Raw genomic sequence first — 24,312 nt, 5'->3', positions numbered from 1 at the left:
GGGACATGCTGGTTAGGTTGAGTCCTGAAGGATGTAAGAGGTCAGCCAGGCGAAGAGTGTGGGAAATGTTCTAGATGGAAGGGAGAGCCTGTGTGAAAACTGGAGGAAGGGACCCAAGAGGCAAGAGTGCCTTGGGCCCACAAAAGTCGTAGTGCAGCCCTGGAGATGAGGACTTTGGCCTTAGACGCTGTGAGTTTAAAGTCCTGTAAGATGTCTGGGATTGGAGGTGGTTGCAAATATGATTATGGAACCTAGGAGGAAGGTATGGACTGGAAATATATTTGGGGTCATTAGCATAGAGATAATATTTCATACCTCTGAAGTGTTTTGGAGTGTCAGGGTGGGGGTACAGTCAGAAAAGCTGAGGGCTGAGCCCTGAGGAACACTGACTTGAGGGGGTTAGGCAGAGGAAGAAGAGCCCCTTAGGGGACTGAACATGAGGTCCCAGAGAAGTGGAATAGTCGGAGAGTGGTGTCATGGAAGTGTGGAATGGTGGGAGAGTGGTGTCAAGGCAGAGAATATTTGAGAAGGAATGGCCAGCTTTGCCTAGTAAGATAAGGATAGAAGCATATCCATTGGACTTAGGGTCATGTAGGCCATTGGTGATCTTGGCCAGAGTCATTTCAGAGGAGTAGAAGGGGCAGAAGATAGATAGGAGGTGTGGGAGATAAGGAGGGAGAGACAGAAAACTCTAGAAGTTTGAAAGGGAGGAGATAAGAGGTCAAAGGAATTTTTGTTTTTGAGATAGTTAAGCATGTTTTAAATGCTGTGAGAAAGAGCCAGCAGAGAGGGAGAGATGATGCAGGAGAGACACGGCAGAACTGCTGGAGTGCATCTCTGCAGGAGAGGGAGGCCTCGACCTTGGTGGGAGGAGGAGCGCTCTCCCTCTTCTGCCAGAAGGAAAGACGGTATGAATTTTCAGTAACTAAATGTACAAAGTGAGAGCATGCACCTCCCCTGCCTCTGCTGGAGTCTAGTGGGTATTACCAGGCCAGATTCCTGGAGGCTGGCCATCGCGAGTCTTGTGGACTGTGCCCTCAGACGTTTTTGGCCTGGGTCCCTAGAATCCTGCTGTCCTAGTTGCACAAGCCTGCAGTTCTCCCTGCAGAACCCGTGGCTCCCGGGTTTTATTGAAAGTCTTGCTTTTTAAATTTGGAGTATAAATTCTTGGCTACTCAGAGCCTCAAATCTAGCCTTCTATATTGATAATCTTGAAAATAATATTTCAGTTTCAGAATTGAAAGCAGAATTGATGCCAAATTAAAAAGGAAGAGTCCATTTCCTTCCTTTTCCTCTTCTTTGACTTAAAGATAGCTTTTTGTTAGCATTTTTCTATATGAGTTTTTCCTTATCATTGCTCTTCATAATTATAATAACATGGTAACTAAAAATAGTCAATAAAAGATTTTATTCAGCTGCAAAGAAATATGCAAATAAACAAAGAATTGGGCCTTTCTCCAACCCTGCCCTTGTCATGTTGTTTAGTGTGATAATGAAGTTCACTTATCCACATTCCTTTTCTATCTTCCAATAGATCACCAATATTCATTACATTTTTTCTATTTAAAGTACACTGAGGGGCCAGCCTGGTCGCTCAGCGGTTAAGTGCTTCAGCGGCCCAGGGTTTGCTGGTTCGGATCCCGGGTGAAGACATGGCACCATTTGGCAAGCCATGCTGTGGTAGGCGTCCCACATATAAAGCAGAGGAAGATGGACATGGATGTTAGCTCAGGGCCAGTCTTCCTCAGCAAAAAGAGGAGGATTGGCAACAGATGTTAGCTCAGGGCTAATCTTCCTCAAAAAAAAGTAATAAAAAATGAAGTTTCTAGAAATTTATAATGATCGGTATAGAAATGGGTCAGAATACACAGGTAAAAATTTCAGGGTGAGATAGGCTTGCTTTTTTTTTTTTCCACATTAAACTGCCTTTTTTGCTGGAAGGGAGTTTTTCTCTTCACTTCTTTTTCCCTAATGTATTCCCGTTAAAACTACCTTTAGGTTTTCTGCTCTTGTTTTCTTCTTGCTCTCTTGGCTTCCAGCTCTTGTTTTGTTGGGGTTCACAGGCTATTGTAATTCTTCAGAGGGCTCAGGTGTGTGTAGACCAAAACTTTGATGGGAGTTGTCAGGGTTAGCTCAGGAGCTAGTGCCGTGGACGCCCCTTGCTGCTCTCTGCCCCGCCCCAGCTCCATAGCCCAGGGCTGATTCCAGGCTGAGGCGATGGCACAGAGGCTTCCTGCAAGCCCTGAGGTGGAGGGACCAAGGGCACCCTTGACTGGGACCTACATGTGTCTGCTTCCTGTCACCTTTGTCCCCCTTGCTTTTTCTTGGTGATGGGCTTGCCCTTTCTCTTATGTCCCCTTTCTCATCTTGTTCTCTCTCTTCTGCCTTCCCATGGCAGGAGGCTGCTGAGTCTGGGCTGATCCACTTGGCTATACTCAAACAGGTTGGGTTAGGAGGCTGTATTGTCACTGGTTACAAGTAAGGGCCCTGGAATCAGGAAAGTCCTGCATCTGTCTTGGCTGTGTGACCTGGGAAAGTGACTCAACCACTCTAAGTCTCAATTTGCTCCTCTGTAAAATGGGGATACCAGTAATATCAAACAGATCTCATAGGGCTGTTAGTGAGGTTTAAATGATAACATGAATGCAAGGGGCTTAGTACTGCGTCTCACATTATTGTCATTTTTGCTGTTGGGTTTTTTTTTTTTTCCTTTTTCTCCCCAAAGCCCCCCCCCAGTACATAGTTGTGTATTTTTAGTTGTGGGTCCTTCTAGTTGTGGCATTCAGGACGCCGCCCCAGCATGGCCTGATGAGTGGTGCCACGTCCGCGCCCAGGATTCGAACTGGCGAAACCCTGGGCCGCCGAAGCGGAGCATGTGAACTTAACTGCTCGGCCACGGGGCTGGCCCTGCTGTTGTTTTTAATATTATTATTTTACTAATTCTGCTACTCCTATTACTCTTGTTACCACTACTCTTTGAAGGGCTCTTTAGTTCCCACGAAGGCTGATGTAGGAATTGATGTGGGAATTAGAGGCAGAATTGATACGATAAAAAAAGGTTTGTGAGGTGTGCTTGAGAAGACGTAGCCCTATAGGACAGTGGTTGAACCCAGACTTTGGAGTTTCCTGTTAGTACTGGGGTTGGGTAAGTGTCTAGTGCTTTCTTCTTGAGGTGCTGCATCCTAGGGAATAGCTAGGTGTCCTCACTGGCGTGGTCGTTCATGAGCTGATGAGTCTGAAACTTGTGGTTGACTGAGGCTCGGCACTTGCCAAAGGCACTCTGCTGTCCCTGGGTATTTGTAGAACCTTATGTAAAGCCTCGAAGACGGAAGCTGTTGGACAAAACTTAACGTAATATTGAGCGCATCTTATGTTCCACATGCATCTGAATGAGACATAATCAAAATACAATGCTCTGAATGTATTATGATGCTTAAATAGGCATTTTAGACTGCATTGTAAAACTATTGTCGCACAACATCTCCAATCAATGCTGAATTCCTATTTCTTCTCATTCTTTTTAGGAAGCGTTTATTCGAAGCATTTTGTCAAAGCCTTTCAAAATCCCCATTCCGAACTATCAAGGTAAAAAATGGAGACTTCTCTGTTTTTTTAATCACTCATGTGTGAGTGTGCCTGAATAGATTAAAAACCTCTGCTTTAGTAAATACAAGCTTAGCTTGGAATTGAAGGCGTCAGTCCAGTGGTGACTGTGTATGGGCTGACCATCCTGAGGCCTGCGTGAAGGCTGTGTTTGGTAGCTTCAGCAGGGGCTGCCAAGACCCTCATCTTGTTGGGGATGTGCCAGAGCTCAGGGAGCTCCTGGTGGGCCAGGGTGGCTAATGGACCCAGGCTTCATTCAGTCCAAGAGAGTTCAATGGCCTCTCCTTTATGAGGTTGACTCTGTCAGAGGCCTAGGTTCTACACAGTTTTCCCCTGTCCTGTGTAGGGCATAGCATTGTGTTAAAACTGGGACTGGGGAGGGAGGAGGCCCACTCTCAAGAGCTCTCAGTCTTGAAAGGCCCCTGTAGGGTTTCAGACCTTTCCGGAATTCATTTGAGTTGAGATGAGCAAGACCCTGCCCCCCAGAGGTTTGTAGTTGAATGGGAGAAGTAACGTGGGAAAAACTAGTCTAAGGCAGACTGGGATGATTGTCAGGTGGAGTTGCCTATACAGGGCTTGGAGAGGTTCTAGGGGAGAGAGGGTCACATGGGAGCTTGGGAAAGGTTATGTGAAGGATAGGCATTTGAGCTGGGCCTGCTGGAGCTACTCACTGCAGAGGCTTAGGTGACAGATGTTGATTTCTAGGTCCTCTGGGCTCTCGAGCATTGGGCCTCAAAAGGGCTGGGGTCCGCCGGGCCCTCCATGACCCCCTGGATGAAGGTGCCTTGGTTCTGTACGAGCCTCCTCCACTGAGCGCCCATGACCAGCTGAAGCTTGACAAGTATGTGCATTGGTATTTCTTGAGCAGTTCTGGTCCTCTAACTACACTTACCCGAGAGGGCAGAGGGCATTTTGGTGTGTGATTTCTCCTTGGTTTTGGCATATGTTTTCAGAGTGCTGTCATGGCTACTGCACCATCCAGAGAGTGGATAGGTGGGGAAGGGGAGTGCCTGGGGAAGAGCATGTGGTTATGTCTAGTTGGTGGGGGTTCCTTACCCTTTCCAGCTAGGCTCATTCGGGGGAGCAAGAAGGGTTGAGGTGATGGCATAGGGAATCCATCACCCCTCCTAACTTTCTAACTCCTGGAGCAGGAATTTGCTATGGTTTGATTACCAGGCCAAGGAGGTCCTCTCTCAGTCAACTGGCTCTGTGGCCTCTGGATCAGCAGGACACAACTTTCTGAGGGCGTGCCCTTGCTCATGTCTGAGCTTCATGTTTTCTTTGCTGTGCTTTCTTAGGGAAAAACTCCCTGTCCATGTGGTTGTTGATCCTATTCTCAGTAAGGTCTTGCGGCCTCATCAGAGAGAGGTAAATGGGGATGGGAGGAATGAGGTATGGGCTAAGGGGTTGAGCCTGGGAGGCTGCCATCCCTGCGGCAGCAGCGGTGTGGATGCCAAAGTGGGCTGAGTGCTGTTATTCCCCAGGGAGTGAAGTTCCTGTGGGAGTGTGTCACCAGTCGGCGCATCCCTGGCAGCCATGGCTGCATCATGGCTGACGAGATGGGCCTGGGCAAGACACTGCAGTGCATCACGTTGATGTGGACGCTTTTGCGCCAGAGTCCAGAGTGCAAGCCAGAAATTGACAAGGCAGTGGTGGTGTCGCCCTCCAGCCTAGTGAAGAACTGGTACAATGAAGTTGGGAAATGGCTTGGAGGGAGGATCCAACCTCTGGCCATCGACGGAGGCTCTAAGGATGAGATAGACCAAAAGCTGGGTATGGAGGCTTAACGAAGATGGTTGCACTTTTCCACACCACATGCTCCTTTCTTAGTGTGTGCTCACTGATGGCCAGAGTTGAGGGCAATGAAGGGGTGGAAGAGAAGAGAATTCTCATGGAATATGGTTGAAATATTTACTACCTGGCTAAATTAAAGAGCTGTCAAACTGGTGTTTTCTTTAAGATATTCTAAAATTTGTTCCCTTGACAAATTTTCTGTTGTAGAAGGATTCATGAACCAGCGTGGAGCCAGAGTGCCTTCTCCCATCCTCATCATTTCCTATGAGACATTCCGCCTTCACGTTGGAGTCCTCCAGAAAGGGAGTGTTGGACTGGTCATATGTGACGAGGTACTTGACTCAGCAGTCGGGGGGGTAGGAGAAAGTTTCTCAAAGTCTCCTCACTGAGCACTGCCAGCCCAGGGCTGTGCCAGTCACTGGGGAATGCTGGGGACAGAGCATGCTGCCTCAGAGGGGCAGGTGAGAGGGGGCGCCCAAGATACCAGTCTGCCAAAAGAGGGAGTGAGTAGGGCTTGGAACTCTGAGGAGGGTGAGGTGCTGTAGGCTGATTGGTTTTGTTGCCTCCACACAGTATTCCTAGACCAACGAAGGACTTTGAAGGATGGGAGGGATCTGGATGGGTGGAGAGACATCGTACAGAGTTAGGAGAACAGGGTCTAGGGTTGGAGAGACCTTTATTCAAATCCTGCTCTGCCGCTTACCAGTGATAGGACCTGGGACAAGTTACTTAATCACCTGAGCTTCTGTTTTTGTGTCAGTAAAATAGGGTGGTAATATCTGCCTTATGGGATTATTGTGGGGATTAAATGAGGCTATTGAGGGAAAGCTCTTATCGTAGTCATAAGACCTTGGTAAATGTCAGCTCTGGTTTTTATTCTAGGCTGGGGGACTCATGAACAGAAGCACAGAGATAGGAAAGCCCAGTGTGGACATCCATATACCTTACATTAATCTGTGTTGGTTCTCTAGGACTAGGGGAAATATGGCCATAGTTACTTCCTGACCTTTTCCAGCACTATGCATGAATGATGGTAGAGATGCTACTACTTAGAAAGGAGTGATGGTGGCTGGGAGCTTCCAAGTATAAAGAATTTTCCAGGATTCTAGGGGGTTTGGCTATCTTGAAGTTGTTGCCGTTGTTTGCATTTCTTGGGAGAGTTAAGGTCACTTTGCACATCCTTGGAGCTCTAGTGGAGAGGCGGCTGAAAGACTTGGCCAGATCTGTCTACTGATTGGCAGGCGTGACTGTGCTCTGGGGACTATAGATTACCCCAGTATCTGAGGGTCTCTTGGGAGGGGACAGAGAAGAAAATCTTACTTTGGGGTGCCATGCTTGCTAGTTGTGAGCTATTTCCCAGTTGGGCTTTTGTCCCTATGAAAAGTCAGTTATTGTCTGGCATGTCTGATACACTGATGGGCTGTTCCTTCTGGTAGGAGTAAGAGATTTAGCAGGTTGAGGTGGCATATGTGTGTGACCAGCCTGTGAAGCTCAGGGTCCTGGCATTTGCTTTCTCACCCTGGAAGGGGACTGCCAGGAGCCTGATCCAGAGGCCAGGGCATTGGAGAGGAAGGTAGGCTGTAGCTGTCAAGTCCTTGAGGACTGAGGGGCATCTACGTTTTCTTCTGCTCTGTAGCGTTCCTTTCCTCCTCACTCTTTCTTGTTTCCTGAGCTGACTCTGCAGGGCACAAGAGTGCCTCTTGCCACACTGCAGCCGCCGGCCCTCCCTTCTGCTCATCTACCTTTTATTTTTTGGCAGCTTGTTAATTTTCAGAGACCTGAGGAAGCCAAAGCCCTGACAGATAGTCAGCCTACTCTAGGAGGAGAGAGTGTCCTGTTCAGACCGTGGAGAGGGAAGTTGCCACCCCAGGCTTTCATGTTCCCCGCACCCACAGCGCTTCCTCCCAGCCACTGCTTCTCTCTGGACACATAGTTTTGCATATTAACTCTGTGTACAAGATCATTGATCCTCACAGTACTCTGAGTTAGGCAGGGCAAGTCAGAAGACTTGGGATCAGCCTTGGCTTTGCCGCTTGTAAGCATGATTGTGTAGATGAGACTGCTCTGAGCCTCAGTTTCCTCATCTATAGGGTAGATGGCACAGCGTCTACCTGAAAAGGACATAATCGGGATCAAGAGTGAGGCTATGTGGAAGCATTTTGTAAAGTGTCCGAATAGGGGAGGGACTGATGTCATCATCATCTCAGTTTTGGAGATGAGACTAGCTGAGGGAAGTGCAGTGACTCGTCCAGGTCCCCCCGGTGAGGACATGGGGAGCTGGGACTGGAATCCAGGTCTGAGGTTTCGAGTTCTGGCTCTCTTTCCTCTCCCTTACTGCCTTGGATATAACTCAAAGCTTGGTGTAGGAAGAAGCTTGGCTTGGGTATGGAAGGGCTGTCCCTGTGTGCCTCAGCCAGACCCGTATATGTTCCTTTACAAATGCTAGAACCCAAAACAAGGCAGATGAAAGATGCTGGGGAAATGCATGACAAACAAGCATGCTACTCATAGGGCTCACGTTTCCGAGAGAGAAGTGGTGGTGTTCAATCTTGGTATCATTTTTTGCTTTTGAAAAGGATAAATTGAGAACTCTGCCAAAAGAGGAATTCAGCAGAAGCTTATAAATAAGAGCTTTGACAACTCTTCATTGGGCCAAAATGTTTGATTTGCTGTCATGCAGAGTTGGGGTTTTAAATTCACAGGCGATGGTGGCAGGAGCTGGGTCTGGAGCCAGGGAGCTCCCATAGGGAGCTGGGTTTGGCTTTCTTTTCCACGGAGACCCACAGGGATAGTGTATCAGCCCAGTTCATTCATTGGGTTATTTATTAAGGGCCTGTTATGTGTCAGGCCCTGGGAATCCCATGATGCCTGCCCTCAGGGAGCTTCAGTTTGAGGGATCCAAGTGTTGACGTCCATTGCCCTAGGGCCTTTTGAGTAATTTCCTCACAAGTTTCAAGTTCCATTTTCCTCTTCAGCTCAGAAGTCTCAGCCTTCTGTTTCAGGGCTAGTGCTTGGAGCCTCCAGTCATTTTTAATTCAGTTGAATTTTTTTGTTTTGGATATCTTAAAGAATTTTTTTTTAATTGCGGTGTAATTAACATAACATTGTGTTAGTTTTAGGTGTACAACATCCAGTCATTTTTTAAAAATTAAAATTCTATGTCAAATTCTTTAATAGCAGTGTTGGTTGTTCCTTTGTTCTTTCATTCAGCAAGCATTCACTGCACAGTGCTCTGTGTGGGGCTCTGTCCTGTGCACTGAAGCTGTAAAGGCAAATCTGCCATGGTCTCTCCCTAAGCAGTTGCTGGCCAGGTGAGGAGAGAGGGCACGGCAGGGTGTGAGTGGTGCTCTCGTATATAGAGCAGTAGGCGAGAGGCGGAACAGCACAGGGCCCAGACTGCAGAATTGTTCAGACCTGAGTGCAAATGCCAGTGCTGCTGCTTTCTACCAGTGTGATTCTGGATAGTTCACCTCCGAACCTCAGAGTCTCTAAAATGGGTGTTAGCATTTCAACTCATGTGACTGTCATCTGGATTATAGAAGAGAATATAGGTAAAGAGCTTAGTACAGTGTCTGGCACATTAAAAGGATTCAGTAAACAGCTATTATGTAGTGTCATTGGAGCACAGAGGTGAGAGAGACCAACAGCCTGGGGTCATTGAGGAAGGCTTTGCATAGGAGGTCACATTGGAACAATTTGCCTGTGGAAGAGAATTCTGAGCAGAGGAGAGGCATGGGCCAAGAGACCTAAGGACATGCAGTATTAGGAGTGGTGAGGAGTTACGACTTCCTGGACTATGACAAGCTGTGGAGAGGGTCAGAGAAGTTTGCTGGGGCCTCATTGAGAATTGCCAAGCTAATGGGCTTGGACTTGATCTGATAGATGGGAGAGTCAGTGGAGGGTCTGTGTTTAATTGTATTGTGCAAGACTGACTTATTTGTTCATTCTTTCACTGGTGGTTGTGTTTTGTGTACCTTGCCCAGTGAGGGGCTGAATGGCAGCTGGAGGCAGATCACAAGCCTGATCTTGCCCATGTGGGGAAAGAGGGAAGATGATATGGTCCTTTATTATTTTCTTGAAAAAGTATTAAAAGAGGCGCCGGCCCAGTGGCACAGCAGTTAAGCGCGCACATTCCGCTTCAGCGGCCCGGGGTTTGCCGGTTCGGATCCCAGGTGTGGACATGGCAGCGCTTGGCAAGCCATGCGGTGGTAGGCATCCCACATATGAAGTGGAGGAAGATAGGCTCAGGGCCAGTCTTCCTCAGCAAAACAAAACAAAACAAAACAAAAAAAACACTTAAAAGAGAGAAGTAACAGAGGTGTGTATGGTGGTGGGGTGGGTGACAGGGAGAATAGGGATTGGGGAAGAGATGCAAAGGGAGTCAGAGAGACTCTTTAGATATATGAGCTGTGTGGGTTCTGTGGGAAGAGAGGAGGAGCCTGGGCCAAGTCCCTTTAGCACTGACAGCCCAGACTTGGCCTGAGACTAATGTAGAAGGCATCTGGCTCAGGAGGTTCTGGATTGGTTGGGCTGGTGGGGAGGGAGGATTCCCTGAAAGCACAGGTCTCTAATGTGGCTGCAGGATCTCTGAAGAGGATAGGCAGGCTGCTAAGGCTCTGGAGGTTGGGGCAGGGAAGAAGAGGGGAGGAAACAATCCTTGCTTTCTGGATGTAGTACTGGTCTGGAAACTGAAGGTCTGTCTCTTGAGCCTGATGTTTTTCCCTAAGCAAGCCGGTACACTCTCACTCTTGATGCTGCCTGCTCACTTCCCAAAGCCCCAGGACCTGTAATGTTTATGATTCCTCTTTTCCTGTATACACAAGACTGCCACCATTGGGGATGTCACATTGTGTCCAGGCCTAAGTGAGAACTGATTTCTTTGCAGGGACACAGGCTCAAGAACTCTGAGAATCAGACTTACCAGGCCCTGGACAGCTTGAACACCAGCCGGCGGGTGCTCATCTCCGGGACCCCCATCCAGAATGATCTCCTTGAGTATTTCAGCTTGGTACATTTTGTTAATTCAGGCATCCTGGGTAAGAATGCAGCCTTGTCTGCTACATTGGAGAGGAGCCTTGCCGTGGCCTTGGGAATGTAACTCAAGCTGAGGAGAGCTAGTGGGTCACTAGGCACTCTTGTAGGAAGACTTCTCTTGTCAGGGAGTAGCAAAGTCGTTGGGTGACCTTGGCTCTGCTGAGCAACTCAGCAAGAATGGCCCACTCTGGCCATTTTTCCACTGCAGAGGTGGCAGGGCCTATGCAGGGCATGGTGTCATTGTGAGCTGGGGATGGAAACACTACCCCCAGGCAATTGTGCTCATCACATCCTGGCTGCCCCACAAAAACTTTGGCCTCAGAGCAGACTCTGTCTTGGGCAGTTTTTGTGTGTGTGTGTGTGTGTGTGTGTGAGAGAGGAAGAGCAGCCCTGAGCTAACACCTGTTGCCAATTCTCCCTTTTTTTTTGCTTGAGGAAGATTGGCCCTGAGCTAACATCTGTGCCAGTCTTCCCCTATTTTGTACGTGGGTTGCTGCCACACTGCCACAGTGTGGCTTGATGAGTGGTGTAGGTCCACGCCTGGGATCCAAACCTGTGAATCCACATCACCGAAGTGGAGCAAGCTGAATTTGACCACTATGCCACTGGACCAGCCCTCCCTGCCTTTTTTGGAAGATTAGCCCTTAAGTGCACTTAACCACTGTGCCACCGGGCTGGCCCCTGATTTTTTTTTTAAACCATTCTTTAGTGTACTATTCTGTGTCATTAAGTATGTTCACATTGTTGTACAGCTGTCACCACTCTCCATCTCAAGAATTTTGTTTATTTTGCAAAACTGAAACTCTACCCTTTAAACAATAACTCCCCATTTCCTACTCCCTCTAGCTCCTGGCAGCTACACTTTGGGCAACTCTTGCATGTAGATAGCTGTGGAAGGGTTTGTCAGTGCCACCTCAACTTGCCAGTGCTCAGGAAATTACTTTAGGTAGAGAACAGGCTGAGCAGCAGGATTTTTCACCATGTGAACACACTTGTGTAGCCACCACCAGATCAATTACTACCACCATCTCAGCAGCGTCCCCTTTTAATTACTACTCTCCTTTTTCCCCAGAAGTATACACTCTCCTGACACTCAAGATTGGTTTTTGCCTATTTTTGAACTTTATATGAATGGAATCATACAGTATATATTCCTTTGCATCTGGTTTCTTTTGTTCAACATTATATTTATGAGATTCATCCATGTTGTTGCATGTAGCAGTAGTTTGTTCATTTTATTTTTTTATGCTATTCCATTTTATGAATATACCAGAATTTATCTATTCCATTGTTGATAGACAATTGAGTTGTTTCTAGTTTTTTATTTTGAATAGTGATGCTGTGAATATTCTTGTAGATGTTTTTACATGAGCATAGTATGCATTTCTCTTGGTTAAGTATGCATTTCTCTGTCCTATGAGTAGACTTGCTGAGTCATAAATTATGCATGTGTTCAGCTCTAGTAGATATTCCAGTTTTCCAAAGTGATTGTACCAGCACTGCATGAGAATTCCAGTGTCTCTACATCTGGGGTCAGCAAATTTTTTCTTGGTTATATAGTATTTTAGGCTCATAGGTCATACTGTCTCTGTCACAGTTATTCAGCTCTGCTATTGTGGCATGAGAGCAGCCATAAATAATATGTAAATGAATGGGCATGACTGTGTTCTAATAAAACCTTATTTAGAGAAATAGGTAGCTGGTGCATGGCTGTAGTTGGATGATCTCTGTTCTATATTGTCATCAATATTTATTTTCTTTAAAAGAAATTTTTTAATTTTACTCATTATGGTGTTTGTGATATCTCCTCATTGCACTTAGCTAATGTTGAATAAAGTCGAACACCTTTTAATATGCTCACTGGCCATTTGGAGATCCTCTTTTGTGAGGTACCTGACCATTTTTTTTCCTGGCCAAAAGAAAAGCCTATATCCATTATGCAGTCATTCCCTATCCCCCATTACCCCAACCCTTAGTAACCACCAATCTGCTTTCTGTCTCTTTGGATTTGCTGGTTCTGGAAGTTTCATATAAATGCAGTCATACCATATGTGACCTTTTGTGTTTGGCTTCTTTTACTTAGTATAATGTTTTCAAGGGTCATCCACGTTGTAGCAGGTATCAGTACTTCATTGTACTGATACATACTACATTTTTTATAAAGAGCACAGCATATAGGTAGGCATTAAAAAAAATCCAGTCTGACAGTTGAGCTGCCTTTTAATTGGATTATTTGGTCCATTTATATTTAATGTAATTGGTTATATTTTTGGGTTTTAATCTACTATCTCACTATTTGGCCTTTCAAGTCTTCACTGCTTTGGTAGCTCACTGATCAATTCAAACAGAAATTGCTTGTAATTTGTTCACTCTTTTTGTTCTTGGCAGGAAGGTTGGTCTGTAACAAAGTAGTCTGTCATTACTGGCAGTGGGAAAATCATTCCTTTCCCACATTCTTTAATGCTGTAATTTTTCCTTCTCTCTTATGCTTAGGAACTGCCCACGAGTTCAAGAAGCATTTTGAGTTGCCAATTTTGAAGGGTCGAGATGCAGCTGCTAGTGAGGCAGACAGGCACCTAGGAGAGGAACGACTTCGGGAGCTCACCAGCATTGTGAATAGGTAATAGCAGGGTGGGAGCTGGGCTAGACAGTAGCACCTCTCTTTGGGCCTCCCTGAGTTAGGTTGTCAAAATTGCCTCCTAAGCCATCCAAGGCCAATCTTTTGGGGCCTTGGCCTTTGAGGGCTGGGATTCTAGGAAGAGAGTGAGATTTGTGCTCTGACCATAGCTACTGAATAAATGAAAGGGTCTTACAGGCTAATTCAATGCTTTCTTCCTGGCTTGGGCCTGTGGTCTGATTTTGGGCTGCTTAGCAACCTGCTGAGGAAGCTCTTTTCTGATGCTGCTGGACTTCCTGAGCAAAATATCCCTTGGAGCATTATTAGTACTATAGAAGCTTGCTGTCAGTCAGTCTCAGATCTAAAGCACCAGGCTTTCTTTCCCAGGCCTTGTAGTCTTCTGCCACAGGTAGGAGTAGATCCGAAGGACGAGTGTGGCTCCCAGGCTGAGAGAGCTTTCTCCATGGGGGCCACATAGCCTAGGGGGCAGGCACATTCTGCACTCCTCTGTTGTAGGTATATGCACTTGATGGCTTATATCCTAAAGAGTCCTGCCCTTCCCAACTGCCTGGCCACCTCTCCCTCAATTTTAGATGGCAGGAAGGAGAGTCACGGTGTTCCTAGGAGCTACTTCTGAGGTGCCTGATCCCTGTCCTTCCTGGTCTGCCAGGAGGTATGGGTTAATTTCATTGAGCCTCGGGCCATGTGGCAGCAAGCATTTGGGCAAATACAAACAGAAACTTCCCTAAGGACTTAGTGGTTTGCCCCTTGCTGTCCCTGTCGGAAACCTTGGACAATGGGAAACCTTGGCCTTCTCTTGAAGATTAGCTAAGCTTTTGAAGGGGAAGGGGAAGAGTTGTCAGTCTAAGCTAGACTGCTTGAAAGGGTCTCTATTTCCATGACTGAGACCCTGATTTGGATATCTATGCCGTAGGGCTAATGGGTCTCTGACATTTGATACTACAGAAGAGAGTCAGACTTGGTCCTCTGGGTGGTAGCTTGTATTCCAGTAATTAGCGTGGCAGTTTTATCAGCCCCTGACCTTTTTATCCTGTTCTCCCCAGGTGCCTGATACGGAGGACATCTGATATCCTTTCTAAATATTTGCCTGTGAAGATTGAGCAGGTGGTTTGTTGTAGGTACTGAACTCAACTGAGGGGTGTGGAGTGAGTGAGTAAAAGCTCAGCCCCTGAGGCCTGGCTGGGCTCTGAAGGTGTCCTCAGGGTAGAAGTGTGGTCCAGCCTTTCCCACTGACCCAGCTGCCTTTTTTTTTAGGCTGACACCTCTTCAGAATGAGTTATACAAGAAGTTTCTGAGACAGGCCAAGCCAGCAGAAGAGTTGCGAGAGGGCAAAATGAGTGTGTCTTCCCTTTCTTCCATCACCTCACTGAAGAAGCTATGTAATCGTGAGTTCAGTCTGTCTGGAGTCCTCTGTGAGAGCAAGCAAGAAAAACTTGTCCAGAGTCCTCAAAGAGGCCACATGTGATTCCAGCCCTCCCTGAGGCATGAGCTCTGCACTGTATACTCTGTAGAGCAGACCCTTCGCTTTGGAAATTTTGCTTAACCTCTGCCAGCCCATGCTTGATGCTTGGGGTATATAGGACTGTGCCTGTGTGTGTGTGTGTGTGCGCACGCGCGCGCGCGCGCACGTGCACACGTGCATATAAAATGTTGAACAGGAGGAAAAATAGCAAACCTTGCCCTCTCTGGTAGAGCTCCCTTCTTGTTGGGAGAACACATTAGTGAACAAGATTGTCCACTCATGGTCCCAGGTGGTACTGACTGCACACTGGAATTTGGGGCCAAGCAAGCCTGGGGCTGAGGAAGGTCTTCTGGGTAGGCTTCCAGATGGGGTTCTAATGAGCATTAAAGTGGAAACTTCCAAAAGCAATGTAGCTGGCATTTTGGGTTTTTTTTTTCAGATCCAGCTCTGATCTATGATAAGTGTGTGGAAGAGGAAGATGGCTTTGAAGGTGCCTTGGACATATTCCCCCCTGGTTATAGCTCCAAGGCTCTAGAGCCCCAGCTGTCAGGTGAGCCCTTTCCTAAAGTCTTTGGGTTCCTCTGGGAGGAGGGGTGGGAGATTGTCTCTTTGTGCTAGACCTATCCTGTCTCCAGGCAGGAGATCAAGAGTAAGAATCCTGAACTATCGTGATGGCCTATGGGGGGCTAATGTTTGCTGATCTCCCCAGGTAAGATGCTGGTCCTTGATTACATTCTGGCGGTGACCCGAAGCCGTGGCAATGACAAAGTAGTGCTGGTGTCCAATTATACACAGACATTGGACCTCTTTGAGAAGCTCTGCCGGGCCCGAAGGTAGGGAAGAGCCTAACCAGCCTGCCAAGGGGTGCCTCCTCTACTGTCCCCCTAGAAAGAGTAGGTGTTCTGATTGGTGAATATGGGCCAAGATGTGGGTGCAGGAGGAACTTCTCAGAAGATGTCTGTGCCCTTCTTGCTGCAGTGACCCCAGCTCCATCTCCAAGCAGAATAGCCCCTGGTCCTTCAGGTACTCCCACAGGACAGAGTCCTGGCCCCTAGCTCCCTGCTCCTCCCTTTGGGAGTTTAGGGCCTTGGGCTGTGTGTGAACAGCCTAAAGCATGGTTGGTTCAGTCCCTTAAGTAGCTCTGGCTCCATGGGGTTCTGCTTCCTTCTTGGGTTTTGATCTTTGGGTTCCCCTTCAGGTACTTGTATGTCCGCTTGGATGGCACAATGTCCATTAAGAAGCGAGCCAAGGTTGTGGAGCGCTTCAACAATCCGTTGGTAAATGCAGAGCCCCTGTCCTCACATCACCAATGCAGGCACAACGGAATTAAGGGTTGATAGAGAAGCTATAAGGGGGCTCTGCTTTAGAGACTCCTTTGATTTTTTTCTGGTGGGTGTGGCAGGGTTAGGCTGGTTGGTGATGGCTGGGCTGGGAACTGACTTTGTGGGCTGGGAAATTGGCTGGTAGGCAAACTGGTGGTGCTCACAACTGGTCTGAGCATAAGAGTACAGATGTGTGAGAGAACAGTTGGCTGGGCTGTGTAGGATTCCACTTCAGGCTGCAAGAGGTTCTTTTTCTCTTGCTTCCTCTCTAGAGCCCTGACTTTGTCTTCATGCTGAGCAGCAAAGCTGGGGGCTGTGGCCTCAATCTCATTGGGGCTAACCGACTGGTCATGTTTGACCCTGACTGGAACCCGGCCAATGATGAACAAGCCATGGCCCGGGTCTGGCGTGACGGTCAAAAGAAGACCTGCTATATCTATCGCCTGCTGTCTGTAAGGATGGTGATTGTGGTTAAAGTAGGGGTGGGTCATGGGACAAGACCTTCAGGACCACCTTGGGTTGTTTCTCACTGCCTGTCTTTGGCCCCTCTGCCTCTAGCAGTGGTCAGGCTATGGGCTTAGCCTGGACCTCTTATTCTTCTCTTCTCTCCTCTCTCCACCCCATTCCCTCACATTCTTCTTACTGTGCCCTCTGGACACGTGTTCAATAGTTAAATTCCCCTGTGGCCTCATCCTTTACACAGGACACCTGCTTTCCCTCGTACCTGATTTCTACTTGCTTTGTCGTCTTCTCACACTCCATGTCCCATGGGGCTAAGAAGTGGTATTAGCAGTCTCCAAGTTCTCAGTGATCACTTAGACCATCCATCCTGTAGTTTCTCTTTTGACGCTCATGTTGTTTGACTTGACCACTCCTTTTCTTCCCCGCTGTAGTCATCTACTCTCTGCTATTTTCCTAATTCATTGATGAACTCAGATATCAGCTCAGTCTTCATTTCTTCCCCAAATCCAGCTATCATCCTGGAGGACTTCAGGGACCATCCAGCACTCTGGCCTTCATGTTTCCTTGACTTCATCTCTAAGGACCTCCTTAACTCCTCATTTAATTACTCCCAAGGCTACACTCTGGAACTTTAACAGTACCAAAACTTTACACAGTACCGAAAACTTGAATAGCTATCATTCTACTCTTACTTCTGTTTTTCCAGCTTTCTTATACCTCCTACATCTGCTTCAACTTCATGTCCCTAGTACGTCCCCCTAGTCTGGCTTGACTTCCCTTTCTATTCAGTCTGATCCTCACTGTGTATCCTTTCAGCCACTCTTTCCCTAATATCTACTCCACATGGATCATTACAGCTGTTCTCAGCTTCTGCACTAGATAAAATTTGCGTTTACGGATTGGCGCTACCACAGATTTTCTCCATTTTGGGCTGGGTCGTATCTCATTTCCTTCAACAGCCACTTCAAGCATTCACCACTTCGCTCAGGTTGCCTACCTAACCCTGTCTCTCACTCTTTCTGCAGAGACTTTGTGTTCTGCTTCACAGAGAAAATGTAGGCTATCAGGCTTGCATTCTCTCGCCTCCCTTCCTTTCTTCTGTAAATCTCTACACCTGCTCTTCCCTTTCCATCTCAGAGGAAGTTCATTTCTTTCCTCTGTCTGAGGCTTATCACTCCAATTCGGCTCTAGACCCCTTCCCATCCTTTCCTTTCTTAGTTGATCGATTTCTTTTTTTTCCCTCAAAGTCTAAACATGCTCAAGTAGCTCTCACCTTGAAAACAAAACAATTTCTCAACCCTCTGTCCTATTCTAGCCACTACCTTGGGTTACCTTCCATTCATTCACTCTCATATTTTTCCAAAGCCTACAGATAACTTCACCTACTCATCTTCTACTTACTCATAAGACCACTTATGCCACTGAACCTGCTTTTGAATGTACTGTTGGCTTCCTAATTGCTAAAACAAGAGACTCTTGATTTTTCCTCTTTGTGTATCTGACACTGTTGACTACTACTTTTAAAATTCTTTTCTCTTTGGAAACTCCACTCTGGTTTTCCTACCTCTGTGATTACATATACTCATTATATTGACAAATCTCTAACTAAATTTTTAGCCCAGATCTCTTACCTGAGTTCTAGACATATATTTCCATCACTGACTGTACATTTCCACTTGACTGTCTTATGAGCACTTTAGATGCATCATGACTAAACTCATTCCCCTTCTGAATTCTGTCATCTAATGGCTCCCTTATCTACCCAACCCAAATCTGGGCATCATCCTACTGGATCATTCTCTGTCTCCGAACAGCCAGATTCCAATTACCATTGATTTTACCTTACTAAATTTTCTTAATCTAACTTTCGTCTCTATTCCATGCTAAACTAAGGTCACAATCATCTCTCACTTAGATATTGTAGCAGCTTCCTAATTCTTTACCTTAAGTAGCTCTGGCTCCATGGGGTTCCATTCTTCACATACTGCTTCCAGAATGAGCTTTCCAAAAATTCTGATTTTGCTTTTCCTCACTTCCAGAACAAGGCCAATGGCATCCAAGATTCTCCAATATGGCCTCTGCTGACTTGCTCAGTCCCAGCTGTTACTACCCTCCCACCATCCTCTAGATAGGCTGCACTCCTCACAGTCCTCCAGTAGGCCAGGCTTATTCCTTTTCTCTTATGCTGGGAATGCCTTCCCTTCTCTCTTTTCTTGTAAACCATCTATTCAATTTTCAAGATTCAGCTCAAGGATAATCTTTTTTTTTAAAAGATTGGCACCTGAGCTACCAACTGTTGCCAATCTTTTTTTTTTTTCTCTGCTTTTTCTCCCCAAATCCCACAGTACATAGTTGTATATTTTAGTTGTGGGTCCTTCTAGTTGTGGCATGTGGGACGCTGCCTCAACGTGGCCTGACAAGTGGTGCCATGTCCGTGCCCAGGATCCAAACCAGCGAAACCCTGGGCCACCGCAGCAGAGCGTGTGAACTTAACCACTTGGCCACGGGGCCAGCCCCAAGGATAATCTTTACATTTAAGCTTTTTAACACTTTTACTCTACCATCCCTCTTGTGGGCCCCTGGGTATCCTATGCATATTTCTATCATTGTACCAAGTAGTTTATATATCTGTCTCTCCCACTAGTCTATGAGTTCAAGAACAGGAGTCATATTTGATTCTTCTCTGTATCCTAGTGTTAGCACAGAGCCTGGCATAGGATACCCAGATGATAGTGAGTGAGACTTTGGCTTGGTAAAGAGGTCTGGTGAAGCTGCTGCAGACAAACCTCAGCTCACACTGAAGGAATTTAGCCAGGCCCTGAAATCCTCCATTGTTACAGAAAATATCCTGGGTGGGCAGACATGCAGAAGTCATGGTCGGTCCCAAGAGATAAACTGGGAAAATTGATTCAGCTGAGCAGAGGTATTGCTACAGGACTCTTTTCATTCATCTTGCCTTCTCTTGGCTGCCTATAGTTTCAACCCATGGGTTTTCCTGCCCTCTGTGTATGGGGATGACTTAGCTCTGCATTCCTGGCTCCGCCCCTCCTCCCCTGCCCCCCCGCAGGCGGGAACCATTGAGGAGAAGATCTTTCAGCGTCAGAGCCACAAGAAGGCACTGAGCAGCTGTGTGGTGGATGAGGAGCAGGATGTGGAGCGCCACTTCTCTCTGGGCGAGTTGAAGGAGCTGTTTACCCTGGATGAGGCTAGCCTCAGTGACACACATGACAGGTGGGTAGAGTGCCCTTGGCTGGCCATTACCCCTGGACTCCCTGCACAGCATGGAGATGGGATCTATAGTGACCACAGCTCTGTCCTCTGCCACCAGGTTACGCTGCCGCCGTTGTGTCAACAGCCACCAGGTCAGGCCACCCCCTGATGGTTCTGACTGCACATCAGACCTGGCTCAGTGGAACCACAGCACTGATAAGCGGGGGCTCAAGGATGAGGTACTCCAAGCTGCTTGGGATGCTGCCTCCACTGCCATCACCTTCGTCTTCCACCAGCGTTCCCATGAGGAGCAGCGGGGCCTCTGCTAATAACCAGCTGGTCTGGGTGTAGCTCTTAGAGAAGACAGGGAAAAGGGGCTCCCTGCCCCATAGGGCCCTGCTGAATTTTGTTCTCTGGGAGAAAAACCATCAAGAGGGCTGCATGATGTTTGCCCAAAATTTATTTTATAAGAAAAACTTTTTTGGTTAAAAAAAAGAAAGGAATAAAGGTATGAAAGGGACTGAGGCCTGGGAGCAGCATGGTGAGCCCAGCAGAGAAGAGGCCTGGTAATGGGCACTCCTATACTTCTCTAAAGCCTGGGTGGGTACCTGCCTGAGGAAGGAAAGCAGGAACCTCAGGGCAGGGGGAGGGCAACTGATGACCACTGTAACCTCTTGGCCCAGGGTTCCCAGGATACTGAGTAAGGGGCCCAAAGGCTCTAAACCCAGTTGTGGGAATGCCTTTGCTGGGCCCCATCAAGGCCTCCAGGACCTCAGTGCAAGGGAAGAAGGAAAAAAGGTGGCAGAAAGAGAAAGACAGAATTGGTGGTTGGGAGTTCTGGGCAGCCCATGCCTCAGCCCCTGCAAGCTGATGGTACTGAGCATGGGCCTGTGAGGCATGGGCCCCATCACATGGTGCTGACATAATCTGCGAAGGCCTGGGATGAGTCCCACGAGTCGCTAACCACGTGGCAGGTGGCGCGCAGCCGCCGGATGGCTTCTCTGGCTGTGACTGCATCCTGGTCCAGCCAGTTCTGGAAGAGGCGCAGGTGACCAAAGGCTCCACGGCCCCAGCGCTCCAGCCGCTTGGCAAACTCCAGAAGCCCATCTGGCTTGATGCAGTTGGAACTGGTAGGGGTGAAATGGATTAGACACCCAGGAAGCAGCTAATCCCTGGTCTATGTCCCTGTGGCTCCATCCCTTGTCCCCCACCTCCTACATGTACCTGATGTCCAGCTGACACAGAGAGGAGGATGAATCCTCTGAGAAAACATCTGCCAGGGCCAGCAGGCCAGCATTCCCTAGGGAGAAGGGGTGAAATGCCTGTCACCTCCACTCAAGAACAGGGAACAAGGAATCTCAACCCAATTCTGGCTGGGGAGAAGCCCCGGCACACAACTATATTCCAACCCTCACGTTCCCAGTGGAGAGGTCTACGCCTTCACCCACTGAGTTTCTAGGTCAAGGGATTGGCTCCTTCTCCCTTTCCCTCCCCAGGGCCCTGCCCTCACCCAGGCGGTTCCCTGGCAGCCGGAGGCCCTTCAGTGTGGAGTTGCCCTTCATAGCAGCAACCATCTCAGGCAGAAATTGGGCTGGGCGCTTCTCAAACAGACGGCAGAAGGAGAAGGTAATCTCTGTCAAGAGAAATTAGAATACATTCTGATGGCTGCATTAGGACTGGTGCTGCCCCTCCTGCCCTAGTTGGCCTTAGCAAGGGGTGTGGACGTTTTAGAGAGGCCCAAAAGAGAGGAATTTGTCTAAGACTCCAAGCAAGGCTGGAACTAAATCAGGATTCAAACCAGAGACTAAGCCTAAATGTTCACTGTAGGGAGGTTCTCTGCACGGACAATTCTCCATTCACTTCTTTCTTTCTATCCACTGACTGCCCTCTGCAGGGGTGGGGATTAGAGACGAGTCTATGAGGGGAGCCTGACAGCACATTTATCCCTCCCCACCACCATCACTTCTGTCAGCTGTTGAAAGGTAAGAAACTTTTAGGTGAGGCACCCTAAAAGTGAGTAATTTCCCGTGTTTATTATAGGAGGAGTTGAGTTTGGGACCCTTTAGAAGGAAGGTTGCGCAGGTTCTATAACCATTTTATAGTTGAGGACATAAGGCCAAGAAAATAACTGGCTTGCTCACTCAGTGGGATGGTAGCAGAGCCACAGTGAGGACCCAAGAATGCCTCAGGTTCTGGATGAAGAACTTACCCTGAAGAGTCAGATTCTGTAGCAAAAAGAGCACCTCGCTCTGACAGTCAGCCAGATTCATGTCGTGGAAGCTCAGCCTCTTCAGGGCTAGATTGTACTCTGGATGGGGGCAGAGGCCATGGGCCTTAGCTTTCCCCAAGAACAATGCAGGGTCTCCTCCTCCCTTTACCATTCTAGCTGGGTCCTACCTTTGAGTGTCTGCAACACAAGCCCAAAGTCCTGGGGAGACGCAAAGGTGGTGCTATCCAGGGACAGCTGCTGCAGAGAACCTGAGGCCTTCAGTACGGAGCAGAGAAGTGGGGCTGGCTGGGCTCCCCGTGGAAATCCCATCTCCAACTGTTCCAGGCAGTTTTCTGGATGTGGTAGGGAGAGAAGATTCCAGCTGCCCATCTACTTCAGTCCCATTGGAGTTTCCATCCTCCTTAAGAGACTCACTAAAAACTCATTTATTCATCTACTTGTCCTTGAGTGCCTACTATATGCTAGGCACTATGCTAGGTTGTGGGAATAGAGCACCAAATATGAGATTTAGTCCTTTCCTTTATGGAGCTTTTAGTCCAGAAGACTAGAGTACTCAGACACCAGCAAATATAATAGAGTATGCAGAGTGGTGGGATAGGAGATAGAACAGGAACTAAGGGAACATACTCAGGGAGACCCAATCTAGTCTAACAGTTTTGTTCTTGGTTCAGACCCCTTCTCTGGAAACTCATCTGCCATGGATACTCCCTACTGGGCTGTGGTGGTCTGGGCCCTGTCCAGTCTGGTTATCTTTAAGAACAGTAGGCCCTAAAGAGGGAACAGATTCCAGATAAACCAGGAATGAGTGGTGGCAGGCCTGGATTAGAGGTCTTCCCAGCTTCCCCACACAAATGCACCTGCACATTTGTGTGGAGACACACACACATGCACACACACTGCTTCACCTGGTATCTCCTCATCCCCAATTATGTGGCTAGGGGGCCCTGCATTCCCTGGCACAGCAGGGTTGTCCCTCTGGCTGGGGTGGTCGACACGAATAGAGAGGACCCGCAGCAGGGGTAGGGCTCGCACAATGGCACGTGTCAGCTCCAGGATGGGCAGTGGTGAGAACAGATCACTGAGATGCAGGGCACGGAGTCGGCATCCAGCCTGGGCTGACAGGGCCCGCAGGCTGTCCAGCAGGCGAAAGATGTTAGAGCCCAGGCCTATGGCAGGAAAGAGATTAGGTCAGTCGTGTGGGAGTGCCAGCAGGAGTAACATTCAGAGACAACTCCAAATATTTCTATTGATAACTACGAAGTTTCTTAAGCTTTGGATCAGATTTAAAATCATTTGTCTCAACTATTGATCCATCATCTTGCTTTTTCCTCAGGTAACCAGCAAACTGATGGCTACTGTACTGGGCCATGCCCTCAAGCGTCAGTCAGGGTGAAGTCACAAAACAGAAAATAGGATGTGGTGGGGCAGCACGTGGCTGCCAGCTGAATGATAGGCCCAGATAGCAGCAGAGGTCTCTGGACTTTTCCTGTGGGTCATAGGGAACATCTGAAAACTAGGCAGGAGAGTGACACTGACCCAATAGGGAATCTTTAACAGATTCATTGGGTAGGAATGAGGCAGAAAAGGATAACCACATCCCACAGAAGGAAGTAAGACCCAGAACGGTGAGGGCAGTTGCTTAATGCCACAAAGCAAATAATTCCTTGGAACCCACTCCCTTATCTCTCCTTGGACTTAGGCTCCTGTTGATTCACTAAACTAAACTTTACCCAGCACCTAGTAAATGTTTTCTTGCTAGACAGTAGTGAGCAGAAGATAATTGTTTCTGCCTATATAGCCTGATAATAGCAAAAACTGGGAAGTATTTGATAACATGAACATGGGAACTGGGGAAGTAGAGTACTGTGGAAGTACAGAGGATGGGTACTTAACACCCAGTCCAACTTCCATCAGTAAAGGCTTTCTAGATGAGTCCTAAAGAACATAAAGGAGACAGGCTAAAAGGAAGGAGAAGAGTGACAGGCAGAGACCCCTTATATTTGCAGAGTTCTCTCTGCATATATAAAGGCCTGAAAGAGAAAGGGTGGGAGGTTCCAAGAACGGAAAAATATTCAATGTGGCTGATGTGTGAAGTATGAGGGGGAAGGTGTTCAAGATACGACAATACAGGTAAGCAGGGGTAAGAACATGAATGATCCGCTTAGTAAAATTAAGAAGTATGGTGACGGGAAGCCATTGAGAGGTTTTTTAAATGAATGAATGAATGACATTTGCATTTTTGAAAAAATGCTTGGGCTGCAGTATAAACAATGGGTCCATGGTGAGTTGGAGTTAGGAACTGTTGACATGATGAGTCCAAGTGAGAGAATGGTAGCCTGAATTAAAGATGTGGAGATAGAGAAAGGGATTTGAGAGAGATTGTAAAGACAGGACCTGGTAACTAAATATGTGGAGTGAGAGAATCCAGGTTCCTTTTTGGGCAACTAAGTCACCTGTGATCTCATTGACTGAAAACAGGAGGAGGATCAGTATAGAGGGAAGAAGATGCATTCAGGTTGGGAAGCTTATGGTTTATGAAGTGGTGCTATGTAGTAGT

The 24,312-nt window shown here is 47.6% G+C and overlaps 2 protein-coding genes across 10 annotated transcripts in view; one reads left to right on the top strand and one right to left on the bottom strand.

Moving 5' to 3' along the window:
- RAD54L (RAD54 like) overlaps positions 1 to 20,045 on the top strand; it is a 24,811-nt gene extending 4,766 nt beyond the window's left edge. For all 3 annotated transcript variants that reach the window (XM_005607085.4, XM_023630682.2, XM_070260021.1), the window contains 15 exons: positions 3,525 to 3,585; positions 4,309 to 4,444; positions 4,902 to 4,971; positions 5,088 to 5,376; positions 5,605 to 5,729; positions 10,283 to 10,433; positions 12,925 to 13,051; positions 14,113 to 14,187; positions 14,324 to 14,454; positions 14,971 to 15,081; positions 15,241 to 15,364; positions 15,730 to 15,808; positions 16,126 to 16,305; positions 19,383 to 19,546; positions 19,644 to 20,045. In XM_005607085.4, coding sequence (XP_005607142.3) covers positions 3,525 to 3,585; positions 4,309 to 4,444; positions 4,902 to 4,971; positions 5,088 to 5,376; positions 5,605 to 5,729; positions 10,283 to 10,433; positions 12,925 to 13,051; positions 14,113 to 14,187; positions 14,324 to 14,454; positions 14,971 to 15,081; positions 15,241 to 15,364; positions 15,730 to 15,808; positions 16,126 to 16,305; positions 19,383 to 19,546; positions 19,644 to 19,854 — 2,034 coding nt within the window. In that variant the 3' untranslated portion in view covers positions 19,855 to 20,045. The remainder of the gene's footprint in view (positions 1 to 3,524; positions 3,586 to 4,308; positions 4,445 to 4,901; positions 4,972 to 5,087; positions 5,377 to 5,604; positions 5,730 to 10,282; positions 10,434 to 12,924; positions 13,052 to 14,112; positions 14,188 to 14,323; positions 14,455 to 14,970; positions 15,082 to 15,240; positions 15,365 to 15,729; positions 15,809 to 16,125; positions 16,306 to 19,382; positions 19,547 to 19,643) is intronic.
- LRRC41 (leucine rich repeat containing 41) overlaps positions 19,968 to 24,312 on the bottom strand; it is a 17,709-nt gene continuing 13,364 nt past the window's right edge. For 5 of the 7 annotated variants that reach the window (XM_023630647.2, XM_070260018.1, XM_070260017.1 and 2 more), the window contains exons 5-10: positions 22,661 to 22,921; positions 21,923 to 22,087; positions 21,735 to 21,833; positions 21,036 to 21,158; positions 20,750 to 20,825; positions 19,968 to 20,652 (exon numbers count right to left, since the gene is read on the bottom strand). In XM_023630647.2, the coding sequence (XP_023486415.1) occupies positions 20,433 to 20,652; positions 20,750 to 20,825; positions 21,036 to 21,158; positions 21,735 to 21,833; positions 21,923 to 22,087; positions 22,661 to 22,921 (944 nt within the window). In that variant the 3' untranslated portion in view covers positions 19,968 to 20,432. The remainder of the gene's footprint in view (positions 20,653 to 20,749; positions 20,826 to 21,035; positions 21,159 to 21,734; positions 21,834 to 21,922; positions 22,088 to 22,660; positions 22,922 to 24,312) is intronic. The other 2 variants (XR_011436361.1, XR_011436362.1) reach the window with 1 other exon arrangement.

This window comes from Equus caballus, chromosome 2 (genome assembly GCF_041296265.1).
Source record: "Equus caballus isolate H_3958 breed thoroughbred chromosome 2, TB-T2T, whole genome shotgun sequence".
In the NCBI taxonomy this organism is placed as follows: domain Eukaryota; kingdom Metazoa; phylum Chordata; class Mammalia; order Perissodactyla; family Equidae; genus Equus; species Equus caballus.
The sequence above is the reverse complement of the archived record's forward strand: the minus strand, read 5'-3'. Positions and strand labels throughout refer to the sequence as shown.